This window comes from Hirundo rustica, chromosome 2 (genome assembly GCF_015227805.2).
Source record: "Hirundo rustica isolate bHirRus1 chromosome 2, bHirRus1.pri.v3, whole genome shotgun sequence".
In the NCBI taxonomy this organism is placed as follows: domain Eukaryota; kingdom Metazoa; phylum Chordata; class Aves; order Passeriformes; family Hirundinidae; genus Hirundo; species Hirundo rustica.
In genome coordinates, this window is record NC_053451.1 from 114,944,961 (window position 1) to 114,969,603 (window position 24,643).

The 24,643-nt window shown below is 42.6% G+C and overlaps 2 protein-coding genes across 6 annotated transcripts in view; one reads left to right on the forward strand and one right to left on the reverse strand.

Annotated features, from left to right (window-relative positions):
- The window catches only part of TMPRSS2 (transmembrane serine protease 2), a 21,534-nt gene extending 17,195 nt beyond the window's left edge, over positions 1 to 4,339 (forward strand). For 3 of the 4 annotated variants that reach the window (XM_040090900.1, XM_040090915.1, XM_040090908.1), the window contains exons 12-15: positions 806 to 901; positions 1,464 to 1,606; positions 2,188 to 2,352; positions 2,544 to 4,289. In XM_040090900.1, the coding sequence (XP_039946834.1) occupies positions 806 to 901; positions 1,464 to 1,606; positions 2,188 to 2,352; positions 2,544 to 2,555 (416 nt within the window). In that variant the 3' untranslated portion in view covers positions 2,556 to 4,289. Of the gene's footprint in view, positions 1 to 805; positions 902 to 1,463; positions 1,607 to 2,187; positions 2,353 to 2,543 lie in introns of all 4 variants that reach the window. The other variant, XM_040090924.1, reaches the window with a different exon arrangement.
- On the reverse strand, positions 4,336 to 23,979 carry LOC120765721 (interferon-induced GTP-binding protein Mx-like). 2 transcript variants are annotated; one of them, XM_040090881.2, is made up of 14 exons: positions 23,818 to 23,979; positions 20,272 to 20,599; positions 18,584 to 18,779; positions 17,593 to 17,730; positions 16,126 to 16,280; positions 14,846 to 14,984; positions 14,150 to 14,348; positions 13,170 to 13,248; positions 12,117 to 12,239; positions 11,220 to 11,361; positions 10,242 to 10,400; positions 9,678 to 9,754; positions 8,154 to 8,393; positions 4,336 to 6,348 (listed from the first exon to the last, which is right to left on the reverse strand). In XM_040090881.2, the coding sequence occupies exons 2-14, from the start codon at positions 20,503 to 20,505 to the stop codon at positions 6,115 to 6,117; spliced, it is 2,115 nt and encodes a 704-aa protein (XP_039946815.1). In that variant the 5' UTR covers positions 20,506 to 20,599; positions 23,818 to 23,979; the 3' UTR covers positions 4,336 to 6,114. The 2 variants fall into 2 exon arrangements, with proteins under 2 accessions (XP_039946815.1, XP_039946822.1); XM_040090888.2 differs by having other exon boundaries at positions 5,565 to 6,348; positions 18,584 to 18,776; positions 23,818 to 23,973.
- Positions 23,980 to 24,643: the final 664 nt, after the last annotated feature.

Consider the following 24,643-nt stretch of genomic DNA (forward strand, 5'->3'; position numbering starts at 1 on the left):
GGCTCATCTCAATAATATTCTTTCACCTCAGAATGCTCTGTGGTGCTTCAGGTTAGCCACTGCTGTATGTGCAGACAGCTACAGGTGCAGTGGTGGAGCAGCTGATTAAAACCCCAAACTCAAGTCAGGTCAAATGATGGTCAAAAAACCCTAAAGAACTCAACATGACAACAAGCTCCTTTCATAAAAGCAGGTGTAGGTTGTTTGTAAGCAACCGGGGTACAAAACAGAGGAGAAGCCATTATTTCAGCTTGAAGTGCTTTTTCTGTACAGGCCCTTTGTGTTTCAGTGCATCAGTTTAAAGCTACCTGGAGTAATCTGAAAGGGATTTTCTGCTGCTGAGAGCAGGGAGATTGTCTGTTTTCCAGGTTTTTGTGTTGCACGCTTCTTGTATATATATATCAGTAGTGAAATCCTGTTTGTCCCATGATTATTTTCAGCATAGTTTTGCAACGAGAATGCAGAGCTGTAGTTTTCAGAATTTTTTCTTTGTCCTCTACTGCTCAGAAGAGCTGGTGTTAATTGTTCTATTTAACCTGAAGAATTAAGGTAGAACCATTAACTGCTTGTTCCTCACTTTGAGGTGAAGCTCAGGTGGATTTGAGGTGAAGCTCAGGTGGATTTGAGGTGAAGTTCAGGTACCCCTCAGGGAAAGGGCAGCTGGTAAACTTTCTGCTGCTTCCTGCATTGTCTGCCTGCAAGGAATGTAAAGCACAGGGGGAATGAATGCGTGGGGTGTAAGTGGTGGCTGTTTACCTTTATTTTGAGTTCTGTCTGAACATTTGTTATTCTATTTGTTTTGCAGAAACTGTGAGGCCCGTTTGTCTGCCCAATCCAGGAATGATGTTCCAGCCTAACCAGCAGTGCTGGATATCAGGGTGGGGAGCAGAGTACCAAGGAGGTAAAAAAAGAGCTCCTGGAATATTTTCATCTTTTACATAAACTAGTCCTCTTCATCCTATGACTATTGCTGCACGGGCTGCTGGGGCAGTTTGAATTTGATCTGTTCATACGCTGTTTTTTCACCCGTTTTGCAGCCCCCAATATTTACCCAGGGCATTCTGTCTCAGAGCAAGCTGCGATGTGTTGCATTCAGCAGACTGCAAAGGACCCTCAGATCAGTACTGGGGGCCAGAAATTCCCATCCAGGAGTTAATTCTGTGCCCCTGCTGCCTCTCCTGCAGCAAGCTGCTCCTTTCTACCACCCCAAGCTGAAATAGAGTGATGCAAGTAAATCTGCAAGACTGGAAAAAGGAAAGGGAGGAAAGGAGGTTTTTTTATAAGAAAGGTACTGGGGGAGGTCCTCTTGACCTCTTGTGGAATTCTTAAATCTTAAATTTCCATCCTGCTGCTCCAAGGAAGTTTATTTCATCTTGGCTGCTGGGATTTTTTTGTAATGGCAAAGTAGTGTGCTGCTTATTCTGATTTTTGTCTTTGCACCTTTGTGCATATTTCAATTCCAGGTAAAACATCAAATAACTTGAACTTCGTTGCGGTGCCCTTAATAGAACGTTCGAGGTGTAATGCTGTTTATATCTACAATGGCATGATTCTGCCTACAATGATCTGTGCTGGAGACCTAGCAGGGGGAATTGACTCCTGTCAGGTAATTATCCCTCATTAATAGCTAATAATGATCTGATTACTTCTGTGGCCTTGCTAGTGGGCTTTTTATCTCTCTATCTCCCTATTACAAATAAACCTTATGCCCCCCAAAATTAAAAATTTGCATTACATCTCCTTGGTCCTCTGGTTTCTTTGGTGGTGCATCCCTGTAAAGAGGAGAGCTTTTGTTTGATCATCTGAATGGCTGAGTTCTCACTAAATTCCCAAGGAGGGTGAGGCTCCTTTTTAATGCTTCAAGGATGGTTTGTTACCTGGTCACTTGAAAGTGATCAAATGCTCCTCATAACCGCAGCATTATTATCATTTTTATATTATTAATGACAGCATTGTGCTCGTGAACAAGTCAATAATGCCAATCTTACCCGGATGGCTCTGGGCAAATTGTTTCCATCCCTACTGGAGGCAGACATCATTTAACACCAAAATTGCCATCATATCTTGTTTTAGTGACTCCCTAAGTGGCAGGTAGGTTTATATCGAAAGTAAAGCTGTGTTCCTGGAGCGAAATGGGCCGTGTTTCTCCTGGTGGCTGTGTCACTAACAAGTCTGTGTCCCGTGCAGGGTGACAGTGGAGGTCCTCTGGTGACTTACCACCACTCTGTGTGGTGGCTGGTTGGAGATACCAGCTGGGGCACCGGCTGTGCCACTCCCAACAAACCCGGAGTGTACGGGAATATGACTGTGTTTACAGACTGGATTTATAAAAATATGCAGGTAAAATATTCGGTGGGTTTTTTTTTTTTTTTTTTTTCATTATTTTTAAGGCCCCACATCCTGAAACGTGGTTTTACTTGAAAAAAGTCAATAAATAAATGTGACTTGCACGATAACTAAGCTGTTTAGTTGGGAAGCATCCAAGTGATGGTTAAGGCAGAACCTGAACCTTTGTTTCCTGTTTTCTTTTGTCTTTTACACAGGCAAACAGATGACAACAATCTCCTTGCTAATGGATGTTCCCGAGGACAAGAATAAACGAAGCCATGGGGGCCTGGGATATTTATTCACTTTGCGGTTGATTTTATTCTTCCTCTTTGATCTTTCTTTTTAAAAGCAACATGAAGGATTGCACACTTGGTTCTGTGCTGGCTACAGTGACGGACCTTAATCAGTGAAGGATTATCACAATGAGCACCTTTCTTCTCCTTGTGGTGCCTGGCAGAGCCATTCTGTCAACTGCTAGCTGAAATGTCTCTCTCTTGTTGGGTAACTTTCGCTTGATGATCAGGCTTATAATGACAATTTAAATCACAATTTTAATTTCAGATTTTCGTAGCAGGGTGCCGAGACAGTTGGTTTAGTGGTTTTTTAAAATTAAATGTTAAGTAATGTGAATGTTGAATCTCCGAGCTGCTGGTTGGCAATTTAAAAAGAAATTAATGTGGGGGTTTTTTTTGTTTTTTTTTTTTTAGTATAGGATTACAAAATGGTTTGGGTTGGAAAGGACCTTAAGGATCATCCAGTTCCAACCCTGCTGCCATGGGCAGGGACACCTTCCACTATCCCAGGTTGCTCAGAGCACCATCCAACCTGGCATTAAACACTTCCAGGGATGGACAGTCCTCAGCTTCCCTGGGCAACCTGTTTCAGTGCCTCACCACCCTCACAGGGAAGAATTTCTTCCTAAAATCTAATGCAAATGTGCCCTCTTTCAGTCTGATGTCACTACCCCTTGTCCTCTCACTCCATGTCCTTGTCCAAAGTCCCTCTCCAGCTCTCCTGTAGGCTCATTAGGGACTGGAAAAGGTGCTGAGGACTCCCCAGAGCCTTCTCCAGGCTGAAGAACCCTTCTCAGCCTGTCTCCATAGCAGGGGTGCTGCAGCCCTTGGAACACCTTTGTGGCCTCCTCTGGACTCGCTCCAACAGGTCCATGTTGGAGATCCCAGAGCTGGATGCAGTATTCCAGGCAGGGTCTCAGGAGAGCAGAGGGTGAGGGATATATATGAAGGGAATTTTTCATGCACTACAGTACAGGCACAGAAAATGAATTAAAAAAAATAAATCCTGTACATTCAGGTAGTTAAAAATCCTCAGGATCTCAACACAGCCGTCAGTCAAAGCTGGACTATCACAGTCTGGCTGCCTCAGACCTTACAGAAAGTGCTGTTCTGCCTTAAGCTGCTCTGAACCCAAAACGGGCGCTTTGTCGATGTGGGATTTGGACAGGGATGCCCTGGACAGGGATGCCCTGGACAGGGATGCCCCAGAGCTGCAGCAGGAAGAGTCTCAGTGCTGAGGTCCCTGGCTGAGAACGCTGAAGGTGACTTTTGACCTCTCCCTGGTGTGAAAGGAGAAGGGCAAAGCCAGGCTGTGCTGCACCTGGAGCTGCACACACACACACACACACACACACAGACTGGATGTTTTGTACAAGGAAACACAAAGCTGCGTTTCTGCGGGACGAGATGAACTACCTCATTTGTTAAATTTGGCTTCTGATTCCTTAGAGCTCTCCTTTGCGTATCTGCCTGTATGTTTTCAGCAAAATGTAATTCTTATCAGAGTGCCACCCCAACGAGGGTTTTGGAAATGATTTATAATCGTGGTAGAGGATCAAAAAGCCATATCAAGTCACTTTGTTAAGAAGGATAAATCTTTATTGAATGAAATGACACTACTAGTCTTGTTTTCTCTTTTGGTACTGAAATGCAATTATTATGTAAACACTGCACCAAATAAATGGTTTGGTTTTTTTTTTTTTTTAATAGTTTTCCTTAGTTGTGCTTTATATCTGTTTACTTGGATATTTTTGTTGTTGTTGTTTGGAAGCAGTTGCTGGATTCGGCATATGAAGTGCTTTGAGAGCCTGATTAAAAAATCCAAAACCAACAACAAGCAAACAAACAACTCAAGAGGGTGAGCCAAGAGATTATTTTAATTCCAATATTTCAGGTCCTTGAACAAACACAGGGAAAGAGATCAGGAATGCTGAGTATCTTTGGTGGCTGAGTCTGATGAAGTCACTCTGATTTAATCCAATTAAATAAGGAAGTTCAGCCTGCAGGCAGTGGCTTGAGGGAGTGGCACCCTGTTCTGTCACTCCACCTCATGCTGCCTGGAGCAATGTGTCCTTGTCTCTCCTCTCTAGGTGTGAGAGGGGTGTTTTCAATAGCGCTTGTGCATCGAGTGCACCTTGGGGGATGGGGGGACACCGCGAAATCACCAACGAGTTTAAAGTACTTTCAAAACGGAAATTTAAAAAATTAGGTTGTTGCACTTTTTCTGTGGCTTTTGACCTATAGCACTGTGAGTCAATAATAGCAAAATAATGGACTGGGAGAAAGGGGAAACTGGCTGCTGTGCTCATGAAGGTTAAGGAACCTAAATTTTGGGGTGAATGCTGTGCCAAAAGCTGTACCAGCTGCAGTTCCACGCCACAGGGACAATCACTTTGTGTCATATCTAGCCTGAGGAGAAGGCTTCTCTTGTAAGAAACTTGGAAATTACTACATCACACACACTGGTATAAGCACATTGTTTTTTCTAGCTGGATGCAGACATTACTTTTGGTGCTTTTGGTTATTAAACCAAATCTTCCGTGTGAAAGACTTCATGAACACAATGTGTGATATATTTTGCATCAGCTTCTGTGAAATGAAAGAGCTTTTGGGAAGGTTCTCCTTGCCCTGGGAGGGAAAGGAGAAAGGCAGCAAAGCTCAGGCTGAGATACCCTTGTACTGTTTAACATCCTGGGAGGTTTCTTTCCTTGTGGACATCCAATTCCTGCCCTCTAGTGAGTTGCCCATCAGTTCCGGAATTTCAGGTGACAGCTGAGAGGAATGAGCCTTTTGGCCTTCTGCAAATCACACAGCTGGGAAGGAGACTGAACGGAGCCAATGGCATCCTCTGGATGCACCAGTCACAGAAAGTAAATAAACTTTATTTTCCTTCTAGGCTGGAACGGTTTCACGCCCACTGTGCGCTCCCTCTCTCCCTCCTGGGCTGAGACTTAGTGGTGACACTTTGCAGAGGTGGCTTTTAGGTGGTAGCAGGAAAGAGAACAACCCCAGCAAGACAAAAACACAAAGGGAAGTGGGAGATCACGAGTCTCACACACTAAGCTTCACTGAGGATAGGTAGATAATTTAATTTTACTGTTTGTGGATTATGCGGCTTCCATCATTAAAAAGGAGGAAAAAAACCAAAAAACAAACAAAAAAAACCCTCCAACAACGAAAAAACCCCAAAACATAAAATTCTCAGAGTGTAGAGTGTTAGCTTTTTTATGATTTTTCCAGTCGTTGCACAGAGTTCATAAAGAAAATGTTTAAAAATGGGATAATGTTTATTTAACCACAACTCCCCCAGTGGAACTCTATGCAAAGGCAGCTGTTTGTATATAACTGATTACGGAAAATAAAAAAATCTGAACACTAGAAATTCGTGTTAAAGGACTGGGCTGACATTACATTTTTATGGGATAATATGAAATTCTCCAATAATGCTAGAAGATGAGGAGAAAAAAAACCAAAAAATCTTATGAGAACCAAATTACAACAAGCTGAATTCTCTCAGGTACTGGCAGGCTTTGGTGAGACGATCAACTCTTTGGCTGAGGTAATTCCTCACTTTAGCAGCTTCAGAGTCCTCCTCAAGGAGAAAGTTTAACTTCTCTTTATCTTGTAAAAGTTGCAGCATTGAGGTCTGCACGTTTTCCCCAAAGTCTTGAAGGACAGTAGACAGGATGATCAGAGGTATCTGATTGGAGAGGCGTTTACTTGCTCCCTGCATGATGGGGAGGGAAAAATATGCAAAATACTAAATTAGTATAAAGAACTGAAAAATGAAGGGTCTATAGGTAATCTGGTAAAATAAGTGGTTCCAAGGTTTTAAAATGCTGGACTGATTTTCTGTTCAAGAAGGCAGTACTGCTATGGACTAAAAAAAATGTTTGCAACCAATGTCTTTTGTGCCTGAAATCTAAAAATTAAGAGTCACGGGGATGTTAGCTGTTGCTTTTCTTCCCTCAGCAAACTAAAGCCGAGGCAGGCTGTTCTCTGCTCAGCTCTGTCAGTTGTCACTGGAACAGGTTATAGGAGGACATTCCTCACAAATAGAACTTGTGCACAGTGTCCAACCTTCACTGAACACTAACAATATGTTTCGATGCAGGAAATCAGAGTGATTTTTCCTAAGGCTGGTAAATTCCTCTATAGATGGTGCTATTTAGATGGTATTTCTGATGTGGTTGTCCTTTTAAGACAGCTTTAGAGGAAGCTTTAGCCTTGGGGGAAATGTCTTCAGCAGTAGTGAGAGCAGACTGTGCCTACCTTACACCTCCTGTCTGACCTGACCGACTACCTAGCTGACTCATGGATGCAAACTGGAATAGATGGTCCCAGAAGAGCTTGGGGGGCCCTTTCCCCATGGACATCCACAGGGTTTGGGGGCCCACCTGGTGCTTTTGGGCAACATGGGGCTCTAAACCTCTCCCAGCTCTGGGAAGTGGCTGCCTCCAGCCTTCCTGGTGCTGGGTGAGCACTTAGACCTAAGTGCCTGGCTGCAGTTGAGATGTTCTCTCTTGAAGATGGCACTCCTAGGTCTTATGGGCAGCCATGGACACTAAAGAGCTTCCATCTCATCCAAATTGTATTTGGCCTTGCTTGAGTCAGTCCCATGGAGCTATGGTGCCCTGGCATTTGGGGGTTTGTCAAAAATGGCTGTCAGGCATTTACAAAAATATTTAACTGCAGATACAGTCGCAGAGCAGAGTGTGTAGCAAGGTGGGATGGAAGTGCTTATACATTTTTGGCTTTGTTTCTTATTCTGTGAAAGCCAATGGTTTTCTCTTCATCAGCCTGAGCAGCCTGACCATTTAACTGTCGGAATTTGTCACAAAGCCTGCTCTTGGAATTCAAAGTGAGCTGCTACCAACCTTCCTGAGTCATTAATACTGAACTTGCTGCTTTTTGAGGGAGCTTTACAACAAATCAAATCTTGACACTGCATGTTCTCTTCTCTGTCTTTCTTTAACAGGATCCTTTGTTAAAACACCACATTTGTCTTCAGAGACTTCACTTACAGGCTCCTATCTGCAATACAGCAGATGCACTCTGATCTCTACAGGCAGCTGATATATTTTAATGTAACATTTCATTATTGCTCCTCCTGCTGCAGTAGTCTACGACCTGACAAGCCACTGACACCACTTTCTGCTGGCTGCAGGAATGTGCAGAGTGGCTTGAGGCTGACCTGAGCCAGGCTGGGAGGTAGCTAACAAGTGATTTAGCAGCCAGCTGTCACTGTGGCACCTTCAGGCTTTTTCTAATCACCACATCCCACATCCTGCAGCCTGCTGATGCAGCCCAGGTTTGCCCTGACACTCTCACCACTGCTCAAAAGCTCAAAGTAGTTTGTACAGAAGCTGAGCATGAACCTGAATGAGACACTGAGATACCCCCTGGCTATTCCCTGCACAGTGCTAGTGGGGCATTTAAAGGCTGTAGGACTCCAGCAAGATCTGGCTGAGGGGTCTCTGCTGTAGCATTCAGGGGGCAGCAAATCTGCTGTATCACAGCCTGTGAACTCACAGAGAAATAGGCACTGGTGTGAGAAAGCATCTCCAGGACAACAGAGGAATCCTTTGGAGAAGGAAAGTTGTGTGGATCTTTCCCCAAGGAAGCACCGAGAGCGTTTTCTGCCTTAACAGCATTTAAATCACCAACGTAAAGGTCATCCTGGCAGTACACGATTCTCTCCATTTTAAACTGTGCCCGGATATGTCTTTCAGCCTCTGCTGCTTGTTTCTCTCTAATGTCTTCAATTTTCACCTAGGAGAGAAAGGAACAAGAAGTTCTTAAGACATTTGCTTCCTTTGGGAAGGTGCCAGTGCTCAGCAGTGTCCCCAGGGAATGGCAAGGTGGGCACAGCGTTCAGCTGCCCTTGTGCAGCACTGTCTAATCCCAGAACATGGGAATGTGGAGTAGAGCTTTGGATTGTGGTCTCTCTGTTGTGAAAGTGCAGGAAAATGTGGCAGTTTTGTCCCCTCCTTACACACGAGTGGGATCAGTCCAAACCTGGTGCTTGAAACCCAAAGGAAAATATCTGCTGTCAGGAAACCAACCCTTGTGTAAGCCCTCTCTGTCTGGTGCTTTTATTGCAGCCACCTGATGCTTTCTGAACTTTTTGATACTTCCACCGAAAAGTCTTGTGGGGATGGTAAAGTTTCCTCAGTCATGCTCAAATTCCCTTAAAATGCTTTCCTAGCATCCCTAAGAAAACATCCCGTCTCTTCTCATGCCCAGTGTTTGCCAGAACTTCTTCCCTCTTCATTCCTCTCACTGTATTACACTTAAAGACCCTGCCTGAACAGCTCTGTGTTTGGATGAAATAATTTGTTTGTTCACTGTCTGGTTGGCCTGGGAGCTCAGCAGGGTTTGACCATGCAAGCGAAATAGCAAATCACGTATTTCACTCACATTTGCCTCTGAGTTTCCTTTTTCAGCAGTGCCCTGTGAGGGGACTCTGTTGCCTGGCTGCCAGCATTGCTTCTCACCTTTTCCTCAAAGCACTTTCTCAGAAAAGGCCTTCCAGGACATCCATATCACTGAACCCCACCCCAAAACATGCTAATGCCCAAACTGTGAACAGCCATCTCCTAGTTTTTTCATGACTGGATGATTTTTGGTTTGTCTGCTCCTGCTCCCTTTCCTCAAAGATGAGATTCCTGCACTGGCTAAAACCCTGGCTTGCTTTCAGAGAGGGAAAACCAGTTCAGCGCTCTGACAAAACATTGCAGGACTTAAATCTGAAATTAATGATAAACCCCTCAAGGCAGCCACACCAGGTTTTCTTTGCATTGTGTTGCAAATGTCAAGAATGTGAGCAGAATGAACAAAGAATGTATATATCAGATCTTGTCAAAGTTGTGCAAAATGCACTTTCATTAGTGCCATTATAATCACACTGTTGTTTTCAAGCTCTTTTCTTATTTTCCTGCAAGAAATTCCACACTTGCCTAAGGGTAATGCAGAGGGACAGGTACCATAAGCATGGATGTATTTACAAATGCCATTCTGTCTTTTGAGGATCTCAGGCTACGAGTAGTGCCTCACCTTGGCCACTCTGCTTAGATTGTGAAAATTAGCAAAATTCTTCATAGCGAGTTCCATAAACTTCTCTTCAACCAGTTCTAAGGGAAGAACAGAGAGACAAAACAAAGTCAGGTAAGTAAGTGAGGGTTTTAAGCCATTGTTAAAATGAGACTTGGGAGACTACTCATTTTCTGTATTTATTCAGAAATAGCTGAGCTGCTGTACTGGTGCACTCTGCCTTTATGAAACATACAAACAAGTAGAAATTTGGATTTTCAGGTCCAAGAGTGTGACCACAACACAAGGTGCTTCTACTGTACTGTTTCCTTGCTGTGATATTTATTATACAGTTATTTTCTAACTCCCTTCCAAAAGCCACTGGGAAAAGTATTAATGAATGCTGGAGACCATATGTAGAGATTGAAGGCTCTAGAGAAGGAGCAATCCCCACGCTGAATCAGATTTATTTCCACACTCTGAAGGACCCTGAGAACATCAGTGAAAGCATCAGCTTCTCCTGGAAAATAAACCTGTCAGGCCCAGCAGTGTCCCCCACACAAGAGCCTCCCACGGCCTGGGCCATACTCATCACGTTGTTCAGGATGTTCATTGCTGGCTCCTCCAGTTCTCTGATCTGCTCTTGTATGATGTCCTCAAAAGTCCTGTAGTTGGTGAAGCCTGGGAACTCCCGCCCACGGTACTGGTCTTCATATTTCCACACTCTACCAGGGATGGTTTTTTTAGCTGTAATGGTAAAGTAACATTGCTTTGCTACTAAATCACTCAATGTATACGTTTCAGGTTTAAGAAGGAAGTCTATTTCTCCTCTTTCAGTTGTTCTTGAAAGGAATATCTACCAAGATTTTTTTTTTTTTTTGTTACCACAGAACAGAGCTAACACTTGAATGAGCCATCTCACACTTTGCATCAAGCATTTGACTGACAGAAATTATGATGGGCCAGAAGAATTCTGGTTCTTCTGGGTATTTTTACCCTCAGAGAACTAGTTGGCCATTAGCAGTCACTTCCAAGTTTAAAACAAACCCTGAACAAAATAAATCCCCAAGCTTACTTTTTTCCCAGGGAATCTACTGTTGACTAGTTATTTTTGTTTAAGATATCACAGTCAATATTTCTTTGTTGACATGATACAAATTTGCTATTTTTTTTTCATATGAGGTATCACCTTAGCCCAGAGCTAAAGTGCAACAGACCCTCCCCTCCCCAGATTCTAAAACGTGAACAGAAATAATAAAATAAAAGCCTTAAGAGTAATAATAAAACTTATTATCTAGATTGTTATTATTTATTATTATTCATTGGTGCTGCTGTTACTTAGAAGAATGGTTCAGGAAATCACCAGCAAATTCTGCACCAGTGTCTTGATTCTGTTGAAGCACTGACCTCTCTGTGATGACAGCATTTAACACAAACCACAAATGGATGCTCCTGGCTTCTTGCTCTTAATTTTCTTGAGAAATATTTACTGAAGATGCTGTGCTTTGGTTTAAAAGCAAGGGGGTGGGCTCTCAGGTGAGCTGCCAGGATGGCTTCTGTGCTTACCCCTGGCAGCACACTCCAGAAGAATCACGCCCCACGTGCGAAACTCCTTGCGGATCCTGGTGAACAGCCTGACCTCATCTCCCAACAGCTGCTCCTCTCCCCGTGTGCTCCGAGAGATCTCTTGGTTAAAGAGTTTGATCAGCTGCAGTGAATCCAACAACAAGCAGGCAGTTTAGTGAAGTTTCACCTCTGCAGACTAATTTGTGGATGTTAAGTACACCTGCAGTTGTTTGATGTTAAAGCAGGGACATAGCTCATAAAAAACATCCCTTTCTTATTTATTTTATGCTCTTAGCTCCTGGGGTGTTTGTTTTTTTTAATTTTCTTTCCCCACCCAAACTGCCACAGCTAGAGAAGAACAAACTTGACATTCTTTTGTTTTTCCCCCTGCAGACTTTTAGAACTACTAACTAAATTCTAATAGACCAGACTTGTATGAAGTCTGCTGAGCTCCCATAAACACCTCTAATGCCTACTGAAGGCTTACTCAGGGAGTCACTCCCTGAAATGAGGCACTTAGATGGACTTGCAAACCACATTTTGATATCAGGAATACATTTGATCTTATGAGTACTGAAAACAGTGGGAGCCCTTCAAAGTGTTGAGCAGGTAGGAGTTTAAGTTTTCCCTCGCTGAGACGCTTTATTCTGACCTAGTCAACCAAGTTGCTTAGTTTTCTTCTCCCACAATCACAGAAAAATAAATTGCTAGAAGGGGCCACGAGCTCCTGTGGTCCATTATTTTTGCGGGTGTGGTTTGTCTATGTGACCCCCACTGAAATGATGGATATCACAAACATCCCGTGGTGGTCCATGCTGACGTTTTGGTAATTTCAGGCAGTTTCTTCTCCCCCAGTTACCTCCTTGCTCTGTCTCTGTGACCAATACTGATACTTACATCTGTGAGGAAAAACAGCTTCTCAGACTCTGTTTGGGGTGTGCCTCTATTGTACCTTTGCAGATCCTGTAATGTTTTGTGGAGGGTGTCACGAATTTGGCTCTCCAGCGCTGGCATCGTTTTCTGGGGAGGAGACAGTGAAGAAGGACATTGAGATAGATTGAACCTGTCTGGTTATGGAAGGAAAACAAAATCCCTCTAAGAGTGTCCTACACCTGCACAGGATCTTTGCTGTTTTTACAGATCCAGGAGCTTGCTGTCAGTGTCCCATGTGTGATATTGGGATACCATGGAAGAGCAAATATAGCCTTTATTGAGGGTATGCGGGAGCCAGGATCTCCCTGAGGGATCAGGCTGGACCTCACTGAGGGTTGTGCAGAATAGCTGCAGTCTAGGGCAAGATTTCACCCACAGTGAGCCAAAAACAATGTCCTCACAGGCTGTGCCTGAGAAGTGGTGACTGCTCAGTTCCTGATAAATACCTGATAGAACACGGCTGTTTAGAACATTTGCTTATTTTCTGTAAATTTACAGAAATATTTTTTTCTCCCCTGGGACTGAGTTTAGATGTTCCCTATATTTTAGCATCTTATCCTAATGGAATAAGATATATTACACGCAGATATATTTATACCAAATAAAAACCCCCAATATCCTTACATTAATATCTTAATATAATAGAGCATCTGGATGTTTTGAAGACATTTTCAGTCGAATAGAAATCACTGTTTCAGTAAGCTGACAGCAGTAACTTGTCACCCAGGTGATCAACACCCATAAACAAAAAGAAATATCATGGCTGCCATTGAAAAGGCAGGAATTATGAGTCACAAAAATAATTTGCTTATTACTGATCTGCAGTTAAAAGTCAAATCTGAGGACAGAGCATGAGGTTTTTTTACCTCCAGTTCTGTTTGTTCTCAGATCACTAAGTTGAAGGATCCTTGAGCATATAAAGATGAAATCCAACTGCAGTCCAAGGCTGAAGGGTTTGAACTTGTTTTTAGGTAGCAAGTGATACAAATAACTCAGTATGGGACCTCTGTTACTTACAATAATGTGTTGCACAAGTTCATTTGTGAGCTTCTCTGCCAGATGGGGGATAGTAGCCTTTCCTTCCTCCATAATAGCCCTGTGAAAAAAAGGGAAAAGTTGGGTTTGGATAGCCAGGCTGTGCAGGGCAAGGAGGCAGCACTGATGCACTGCTCTGTTTTCACAATTTGAGTAAAGAAAGGGTCCCTGGACCATGCTGGTGCAGATGTGGCGACAGCCCAGGACTCTCTGGGCACATTTATTCAAGAGTTGTTTGACAGCTACTGACTGAGCAAAGGGGAACGGAGAAAAATCTGAAAAATGCAAATTCTAACAGCAGAGGAATGTGCTGTTCTATTATTTCTTCATGTGTGAAGTTCACTGAATCAAAACCCTTGTCAGATGCCATTCTCTGCATTATGATCGACTTGCTGCTGAGTCATGTGGGCAGCCTGTGCCCTCAGCACGGTTTTCTTTCTCATGCTGCTTCTCCACGTTTTCCAGCGAACAGAAATACTTCAGTGCCTGACTTGAAGCGCTCAGATGCTTTAACTCAGATTCTTTGGGACTATTTGGAACTTCTGAACTTCATAGCACTTCCCCCATGTAGTTCTCATCAAAAAATAAAAAATAATAAAATTAAAAAAACCCCAACCAAACAAAAAAAACCCCAAAAAACAAAAACAAAACAAAAAACAAACAAACAAACAAAACCAAACAAACAACCCCCAAAACACCAAAAAACCAACCAAACAAAAAAGCCCCAAACAAAACAAAAACAAAACCAAAAAACCCAAACAAAAAACCCCCACAATTTAAAAAGTGTGTTCGGTGTGTAAAAATCTTCTGGGTTACTGAAACACAACCCTACGTGGGCAATGAGAAGTATTGAGTATAACTAATACCTGTTTGCAACTCCTAAGCTAAATCCCAGCAAACCAACAGGAAGATTTGAGGTGACTTGAACACGTTTTTGACAAGAACTTTTGTGTGAGGAGTACCTGAAATGCTTGTGATTCTCAAAGAAGTGTCTCTCCTGCTGGATTGCAGCAGCCAGGGTCAGTTTGTTGTGGATGTCCTGCTGCCCACGGCACTTCACAATCATGTAGCCTTTTTTCAGGGGGATTACCCTGTTTCGCAGTATCTTAACGACAGCCTCTTCGGTCCCCCTGTCCACCAGGTCGGGTTTTGTGAGGATTCCTGTGAAATTAAAGGAGAAAGTTAATCACCAAGCAAGAACACTCTGTCCCGTGTTTTATAAAGTTTGTTTGTTTGTTTGTTTGTTTTTTGTGTTCTCTTTCCTAGAAAGCTCTCAGCTCCTGGGCTGTAAAACTCACTCTACAGTTGGCCTCCCATGAAGCCTTTTGCTTTGCAAACCTTTTTGAACAGGCAAAAAGCAAAGCTTTCTTACCAGTAACTTCAGATCAACTACCATTAACTGAGATTTTTCAGCTTCCAGTTATTCATAACAGGAGAGCCAGCAAGACACCAAACTAAGGGATTCTTGGAGCTACTCAAGGACTGTGACTAGAAAGACTTGCAAATATTTTCTTTAGGCTGTTGTATTTTTTTCCGTTCTTCTTCTATTAGCTTATTTTACAGATCTAGTGCAGAACACAGAAAATCAGACCTCATGGAGGGGGTAAAAAAAAAAGATCTGGCCTCATTCTAAGCTCATAGCTTAAAAATTATCTCACCTATTGTCCTTTCTCCAGTGGGGTCCACCTCCTGAGCCATTTTCAGTGCTTCTGTTGTTGCAATATCCACGTTACACGGCACCACGACCAAGTTGACTGTCTCTTTGCAGCCAATAATTCTTTTAAGTAGTATTTTGATCTGCAATTCAATACAGCGGTGAGGAGATGCAGTGAAATCAGACACTTGTTTGTAAGATGTGACAATTTCTAGCAATATGAGCCACTGCCTGGTGACATTAAATGCCACATATGCTGAGGATAGTGTTACATGCTAGAAGACGGCATGGAAAGGGGTCAGCAGAAGAATGCTGACTCTTTTTATGTCAGGATTAATCCAAACTTCTGGCATGAATGAGATCAGACTAATGTTGTTAAGCCAGTCTTAACAGCTACATGGAGTTTAACCTCTTGTGCATATATAATCTTTCATTATGGAAATATTAAAGGTATTTGATATCTAATCACATGTAAGAAAATCAGGTTCTGTTGTCTAGGTACACACTTAAGGAATGAAAGCAAGTTCAATTTATGCTGATAAAACTCAAATTTGTATCTCTGAAAGGAGCACAAATGCCTTTATTTTTCCGTGGAATATTTGCAGGAAAAAGCCAAAACTGAAGTGCACATGACATCTAGTTGATGTTTTTCTATGTTTCAATGCCAAACTAAACTAGTTCCTCATAATTTCTGTTTTGCAGAAGCTTTACAGAGCTCTATTGTGCTTTTTAAATTCATTTTTAAATTAATTCTTTTCACCCCCCCTGGATCTTGGTAAAGATGCCTCTTTTCTACTTCCCATCCATCCCAGTTTTTGACAGGCTGCAATGCTGTAGACTCCATCCCTGGAGCACAAAGACAGCTGGGGACAATGGAAATGTTTGGATTTTATCACATCTGCTGCTTTCTTCTCAATACAATAGAAAGACTGCTATCTAACTGCGGTATTAAATTACTCTCCTCCCAGAAACTAAAGCCCAGACAATCCGATCTTGTCTCATTTCTATTTGGTGTATCTAGTTTAGTTTGGGCTCCTCTTATTCCAAGTTCCCATTTAAATGTATTTTAGGAGAAACAACATACTCAGCTGCTGCACATCACCCTCGTTGCAGGTCTCATTGCAACCAGAGTTTTATTTGCATTCCCCGGCATTTCTTCTAAAAACCGCCCGAGGAAGAGCAGACATCCCCTCCACTTATTCTGTTTACTTCACAAAAGGTCTGCTGGGAGCCCTCAAGGGATGAGACCCTGGGCACAGACTGGCACATGAGGCTGAGTTTTACCTGGTCCCCGATGTCTTTTGGCTGGTCCCCCACGGCCACCCTGGCAATTCCAGGAAGGTCAATTAGTGTCAGATCTGGGACATCAGGGGACCGAACTTCCAGGGAAATTAACTGCCCGCTAATGGCACCTCTAGTACCGGCCACAATATCCTGGGCTGCGAGAAGAACAAGGCAATGAACACAAGCGTCAAATGATGCATCAAACCAAAGCTGGACGCAATGACTTTGAAAAGTACCAACTATCACCTAAGGTTCTTCCAGGCTTATCTTTTTCTTTCAGAACCAGCTACACACTTATATCTCAAAATTTCTGCAAAAATCTAAGGAAATTATCATGCAGAACAAGTTGATGTGAAGTCCTGTTGGAATACGAGCTGCAATATTTTACAGAGCATATATTTATGGACTCCTGTATATGCAGACAAATTACATGTAAATAAACCACAGTGAAAGAGATCAGATAAAATACTGGTCAGCTGTAGAAATGATTCCTCAACAAGAGAATTTGTAAGCATTAATTAATCCTTGGATGCCGTGAAATAAAGGTAGGTGTTGTTCCATATTCTTCACATTTTGATAGGGAGATTGAGAGTAAATTGTCCCAGATATTACAAGGCAATTATGCTTGAACTGTGAATACAGAGAAGCAAGGAAACCCCACAATCATTCTCATAAGAGATTTTCAGCTCTTTAATTACCTTACTTAATTCATATCAATTGCCTGGCCAGTTCTGAGGCCATTCAAATAACGTATTGAAAAGCGAATTAAAAAAAAAAAAAAAAAAAAAAAAGGAAGAATAGCAATTTGCAGAGCTGTGATAGTCAAGGAAATAAGAACAATCCAACTTTCACACTTAGGGCAAGTGCCTACTGCCCTGTGGGTAAGAACACCGATTTCTTACCCAGCATGAAATGCCGTAATAGTAAAGCTGAGACATGTGAAGGGCAGTGACTGAGCCCGTGGTCACAGTATCTGGCAGAAGCTCTCCGTCCTCCACTCTGCCTTCTTGCAATTTTCTCCAAAATAGTAAGATTTCCAGACAGAGACACCTCAAGCACTCTCCTGGCTTTTGAACTGATGACAGGAACCATTTAGGTTCCATGTTTTCAATTTGACAAGACAACCTCCCCAGAACAGGAAGATACCACCCAGGTAAGGACACAGGCTGAGCTTTTATCATGGATCAGGATAAAAGGATCATGGATCTAGTGGGTGACTTCCTTGCCTGAGGGGTTGGAACTAGAAGACCTTTAAGGTCCCTTCCAATCCAGACCATTCTGAGATCATCATCATAGATCATCTTCACCACTGAAGCAGTGGTACAACTCCCTCGAGAGAACTGAGTTTTGCTGACCCAGCTTCTTCTGCTCTGAATCCAGCTCTTGGTGTCACTCCACGATCACCGTGGATGATGCTCGGTCTAAGAGGAGGATTCAGAGGAGATGGAGCCAGCCAAATCCACTCACCTTGCCTTATTGCTCTGTCCACCTCAGAGGGGTTCTGGAGCTCCAGGGTCACATTTCGGTAGGAGATCTTCCCTTGCCATGCCTGGCCTTCTGGCAACCTCTTGAGTTTAAGTTCCAAGGGACACCGAGTGACAATACCTGCAGCAGTTCCAAAGGCAGAGGTTGTGCATGAAACACGGCCTTCAAGTGTGTGGTGTACACAGGATTGCCTAACGTTTCACACGGAAATGTGGAAATATTCCAAGAGACGCTGCCAGGGGGGACTTGTCCAATATCCTGCTCAGAGCAGGATTGTCACCAGTGCCAGATGAGGTCAACCATGGCTCTTCCCAGGCATGTCTGGCCCTGCAGACCTTCACAGATGGAGTTTTGCTCCTCTCTGGATGACCTATTTCAGTGCTGCAACTAAACCCTATTGAAAACCTTTCCGTAGTTCCAGCCTGAAAGACTAGATTGCATTGTAAACTCACATGGAATTTGCAGAATTTACGTGTGCAAAAATACACACATATGGAGCTGGAAAGTGGGTCTTCTCGAGCTGTGAAGTTTTCCAACAATCATCTCTGACTTAAATAGCACTTTAAGTAAAGATCTTTGTACACGTTATACACTACTACTACTACTACTACTACTACTATTACTACTACTACTACTACTAATGGTATCTGTAAGAAAATGTTGTTTAAAAAACCCAAAACAACCCCAAAAGCAAATTTAAAAATTGGTTTTCCATGTGAAATTAATACTCTGCTGCACTGCTGCCTTCTGGGAAATGCACAGACTCAGCTGGGGCAATTACACTACGCTTCTTACTCTTGGTCTCTTGACCACCTGGAACATGTGCCTTGGATTTATCCTGCAGTGCTTCACTTGCACCTCCATTTCTCAGTCATGGAGTTATCCAATTCTAGAGAAAAAAAAAAAAAAAAAAAAAAAAAAAAGAATCCCTACCATCTCATCAAAGTGAAAAGATAAGAAAGTGAATTCTTACCATTGCCCCTGGGGAGAGCAACACCAGACAGGGCTTCGAGGACAGAACTTTTCCCAGAGCTCTGGTCTCCAATCACGGCAATCGCGGGCAAGGACAGATCCTTTTCTATTCCAAGAGCTCTCAGGCTGTCAACAAGATCAATGCAGGGTCGGATCTTTTCCTCGTATTGGTTGTACAAGGTGTGTTCTCCAGCCTGCTAGAGTTAAATTTACAATGAATTTTCCATAATTAAAAAAAAAAAAACAAACACAACCCACAACCTAAAAACAAGCTCATTTTCTATTCATCGTTCTTTAGTAAAAGTTATTTACTGGGATCAAGCTCTATTTCATATCACTGTGCATCCTTGCATCTCCACGTAATAAACAGGTGTCTGTAAATATGAAAGAAACTGTTGATGTTGGCTCACAGACCATCCTTAGTACAAATATCAAATTTTGGAAGCCATCCTGAGAAGGTAAAAAACACATTACTAAGTGTGTTTTGTTAATTTTTTTAAAAAATATTTTATTCATTTTCTTTCACTCATCCATAGAGGTACTGAAGCATGTGTATGCAAATGAAGATCCCAGAAATCACTGAATTTGGTAAAATATGGCTTATTAAATCTTTGTTTTGGAGTTTGAAGATTTAGTTTGTGCACAGACACCAAAAGAGTTCTGCTGTAATGTTCTTAACAGGTGGCTGAAATAATTTAGATCATCATGGCACTTCCTTCTTTGCCTCATTTTAGGCTCACATAAGGCATGAATATGAGTGGGTTGTTTTAAATGACTGATTATTGTCATTTTCTGGGTTTGGTTCAGGCCCAGATATTAACACAGGCTCTTCACTTACACAAAAACAAAACAAATAATTTCCAGTCTTTGGCAAAACTGGTCGATCTGCTGTTAAATATGCTCAGCTAGAGTATATAAAGATCAGCTTGGTCTCTTCTCCCTGTTCCTCTCTGCGTGTTCCTGTTTGACTGTTGCATTTAGAGATGCAATTTTGGGAACACCAATATGCCTCAGACATATTGGGCCAGGCACATTCCAACCTGATTTTTTGAAAAGAAAAATTGAATTTTCTCTCCATCAGTTTTATCCAAGAAAAATACCTCCAGAAGTATGTCTATGGATCAGATGCACTCAAACAAAGCAGATTTTTTTGGTTCAAGATGAGGAAGGCAGAACACATTACTGGAGGCAAGCATTTTAAATCCTTTTTGGTAACCGGTGCCCACTTTCTTCACTACAATGTTCAATAGCTAGTAAATTCTCAAAAAACTTCAAGAACTGTGTCACAGACTTCAAACCCATCTGTGTTCAGAGTAAAATATCCAAGAAGGTTATTATTAAACTTTCTTGTGCATTTCTGTTGTGGGTGGAAGAGCCTCAAGAAAAAAAAACTGAGCTTTTTTGATTTCTGTTCAACAGTTGTTGCTAGGATGGAAGTAGACACATGCCACAAATTAAATTGGGCTGCAGCCACCTCTTTTTTTAGGCCTGCATTATTAATGCCTGCAGATTAATTGCAGGTACCTCTCTTCCTTCTTACATGAATCAGGCTAGGCGCCATCATTGCAAAAGTTCTCCTTAGACCTAACAAGTGCAGACTGCCCAAAGAGACAAAGGAATTAATTCTGGGGCACAAAGTGAAACAACAGAGCAAGAGTGGGGAGGATCTGTGCCCTCTCCTTGCCTTACTTTGTCCTCTTCTCTGAAAACCTCTTTCTCCAAGTCCTGTTCATGGTTAGGTCTTTTCTCAAACACATCCTCTGATAGCTCAGCAGTTTCTTCTGGTTCTGGTGGGAGAGGCACTGTAGCGGCTTCTGGAAATGGTTTTACCATTTCTGGGACAGAAAATAAAAACCCTTCTTTCTTCGGGGTATTTTTGGTTCTTTCAAAAGGTTGTTTGAATGCTGGTTTCTTTTTATCCATGGCCTGCTGATTTAGTGGGCTTCCACGCAGGTTGTCCTTAGTGCTTCGCTAAACTTTGATCACTGCCTGGTCCAACCACTCTCAGGTGCAGCCTCTGAAAGCAAACACGGGGCAGTGAGTGACTCCACCTTGCAACAATGATCAGAGCAAAGAAAATCAAACATCACTTTTATTTCCTGATCCAAACCCTTGGTAAGTACCAAGTGCCACAGCTCTTTACAGATCACTAAAATTGATTTGCAGAGGATGAACTTGAAACACTTCTCTCCACCTCTCTTATGTGGTTTTTTTTTTTTGGTATTTAAAAAAAAAAAAAGAAAAAAAAAAAAAGCCATGAGAGAAAACACTATTTGTTTTTTTGGGGGGAAAAAAAAGGTTACAGCAGTTTTTGCAAAAAGCTGATCCTCCTCAATGAAATATTTCACTGGAAGGTGTTTAAGGTGTTTGGAGAAGCTCAGCGAGTATCAGGGCAGGATTGGATGGAGTGTGAATCCTTAACTTTCTGGGGTCAGAAGTGTAGGGCTGTGGGCTGGCTCCAATCCAGCTTCTGCTAAGTGGCCATCTCACCTCTTTTGTGGGAGAAATACTTGTCAGAGGCAAGTCTAACACCTGTTTTTGAAGGTCTGTATCTTGGTCCTCTCCTCTATAGCTTAAAACCCTCTGCCAAGAGCAGACTTTGCTTCAAATAATGTAAGAGAAGGAAGGACTAGGGTTTTTTTTATTATTATTATTACCTTGTTCAGCATTTCCTTATGGAAAAGTTTAGTTCTCTGTGGGTGACTGAGGAAATTTGGCGTGACATTATCCAGGAAAGGGGATTTCCAGAGAATGTGATTTAAGGAAAAAAAAAAACGAAGCCAAGAGTCCTTTGTCAAAGCTAGATCTTTAGCCTCCCTCTGCCAAAACCAAGATCTGTTTAACTCAAACATTTCTGAAAACAAATTAGGAGGACCACATATTTGCTTGAAATAACTTCATGCTCTATTAATTTTTTTTTATTATTTAATTAAGTTTACAGGTTTTCCAAGTTAAACAGATGCCAAAATAGGATGATCAGACACAATGTAGGTCATACTTTCAATGTGTAAAACAATTTTAGAAAAAACACCATACATTATAGCAAAGCAGTTGAGAGAAGGTTGTGGGCCAGGCACAAGAAACTGGACACAGTGACTGTGTGGGCACTTGGAATTACATTTGTTGCTAATACAGTATGTAAATATTGCAATATCAAAATAACAACCCTATTATCTATTGCAATGGATTTAATGAGGTTGTGGTCCTTCTGCTGAGTCACAAGTGAGACCTCCTTGCTTCCAAAACTTCTGAGGGCAATCTAGGTGCAACCTGCTCCACTTAGTCCCAGATTTGCTCAGCAGTCCACGTCTAAAATGTTACAGTATGAGCAGGCTCAGGTGGAAATGCACAGATTTAGTCTTCAGCCTTGCAGAATTCACCACTGCAAAGCAACAAAGCACCTCTGGAGCTACTTTAGGATTTTATGTCTGTGTTTGGGTGGATCTTGGTTATTTTACCATGTGTCTGTGATCATGGCACACAAAGCAATAACATGGAGACAAGTGGTCTGCAGGTGCAGAGTTGCTCCCCAAGAGCTCGAGCCTGTTTATTATCTCATATTTTTATACATTTGTGGGTATGGTTGTGGATTGGCTTTTGGGGTTACTACTCCTCACCCCACTGGCCAGACTAGCTGTCAATTTCAGGCTAGAAATGTGTAAACAAAGGACAGGGAATGAAAACAAAATGTTTGTTCATGTTCCCGTGCCTGAGAAAACCGAAAACTGCTCCTAATATTGTGCATAAATGAAAGAAACTGACTTCATCTTATGAACAAGTAAAAGTCTTTAAAAAAACTCAGAAAAACCAGGGTGACACCTGTCCAAAGGCGCTGGAGCTGGAGGTACCTTGTGGGCATCCCTGGTGGGGGTGGGGAGACGAAGGGGATGGGAAGAGGGGAAAATCAACCCAGAAACTTCCTGCAACTTCATGACACCAGTTTGCCCTGTTGGCTCAGTCTCCAGCAGCACTTTATATCCTCTTTGTGGCCAGTGTGCACCAAAGTGAATCGCAAACATCCCAGTTCCTGATCTCTGGAATAAATTAATTCTGCAAGCGTTCAGACATCCTGCAATACCCCCCCGGTGTGTTTACTTAGGACAAGCCCCATGGCCATCACAGAGGTGGGAGGGATGTGGGGAGGGCTGAGGATGCATGAGGAGCCCCGATTATCTTTAGTCACCCTTTACAAACATCGAGATGGGGTGCAGAGTACACACACACACAACACCCCCTCACAAAGATACCTGCAGTCAGCACCGGAATAAACGATGTGTGGATTTCTGAGCCCACACCGCTGTTCTTCCCTGAAAGGGTGAGTGGGTTCTGTGACCCTTCCCTGTGCCACACGGGCATAGCAACTTCTTTGTGGACTGAGCCATGACTACATCAGACGGAAGAAAGGAGGAGAGGAAAACAAAAAAGCTGCAATTGTGAAGATCCCTTCTACAATGGGCCAGAGTCCACACATGAAGCATGACACGTGGATGACGTGTGATACTGCAAGTCTGCCAACAACTTCACCAGTGCTGCTCCTACCTCCTTTGTCTGGACAATACTGATTTCCTTGAGCTTCACCTTTAGAATTTGCCTGTGTGCGGGAAACCTCTCCCAGCACAACACAAAGCACTCTGCTGCACACCCACACCTGCACAAACACCAACCTGCTGATGGCTCTGAAGAGGAGTTGCCTTGTTTTTCTGTAAGGAACCTTTGGCTTTGCACCTCTAGGAGATGAAAAGCCCCTTCTAAAGAATGCCCTCTCAAACCCGAGGTGCAGAGCTGCACTGCTGAACCCATGCAGCTCTCGGATTTATTCACTCTGTCCAGCTGGAGGAGCACATGGACTTCTGGCTGACACATCCTGTGACTTCAGGATATTTGGGTAAACCTCAGAGTTTTTGTGTTGTATGTTTATTAACTCCAGCTATCTTCTCATTAAGAAGCAAAGCTTATGATCCTACTCATAAATACTGCTGATTAGATCATCTTGCTGAATAATTGCTTTAAAAGAAACCTAAATGCCATTTCTCAGTTGTCTCCTTTTAAAGAGGAAATAATACTAACATTTTTTTTCCCCTCCCACTCCAGAAAGCAAATAAATCCTGCTCCTGGCAATCCTGTTTAATCACACTTACTTTAGACACTTTATGCAGCCTTGTTACATTAAAAGGAAGAAAGATAATAGTAAAAAACTGCATTACATTTTTTAGAAGAAGGAAAGTAGAAACTTACCCTTGCAAGTGTTCTGTAGGAAGGAGAAGCAGTGACTTGCTGAAACTTCTTCAGGTGCTTTTTTATTTGTAGGCTCCACCTTCCCATTATGACAAGAAACAGCAGAAACGAAACTACTCCTCAGGAAAAATAGCTGGCTTCTGTGGAAATGACCAGGCTGTCTTCAAAAGACAGAGTTGCCACAAGTGGGCACCCCTTGCTTACCTTGCACCTGGCTCAATTAAGGGCAAGGATATCTTATTTTAACACATGAATTGTGTCCACAGTGAAGGGGAGACCTCACAGCCAGTGGTTCAGAGAGACAGAGAATCCTAGAAGGCTTTGGGTTGGAAGGACATAAAGATGATCCTGTTCCACCTCTGTGCCATGGACAGGGACACTTTCCACTATCCCAGGCTGCTCCAAGCCCCAGTGTCCAACCTGGCCTTGGACATTTCCAGGGATCCAGGGGCAGCCACAGCTTCTCTGGACACCCTGTGCCAGGGCTTCACCACCCTCACAGGGAAGAATTTCTTCCTAATATCAAATCTAAACCTACTTTATTTCAATTTAAAGCCATTCCCCTTTGTCCTATAACCACATGTCCTTGTGAAAATCTCTCAGTCTTCTCACCAAAGCCTCTCAGAAGAGCACCCACACCTCTGTATGCTATTCAGCAGATGATACCCAGGTAAAGCTAAGCTTAATTATTGCTGAACTTTTAGTGAATTGTGAATTATTAATTAACTGTGTAGTCTTAGGATATTTAGCACTAAGGCAGCAAATGCATTTATCAAAAGCAATCCTGAATCTGTTACAGCTGTCACCTCAAATCACAATTCTTGAC

Coding starts and splice junctions, on each gene's coding strand:
- LOC120765721 (XM_040090881.2), bottom strand. CDS start 20,505: ATGGATAAAAAGAAACCAGCATTCAAACAACCTTTTGAAAGAACCAAA. Junction 16,281..17,592: donor GGACAGAGCAATAAGGCAAG/GTGAGTGGATTT, acceptor TTCTTCTCGCAG/CCCAGGATATTGTGGCCGGT. Junction 12,240..13,169: donor AACTTGTGCAACACATTATT/GTAAGTAACAGA, acceptor TCTCCTCCCCAG/AAAACGATGCCAGCGCTGGA.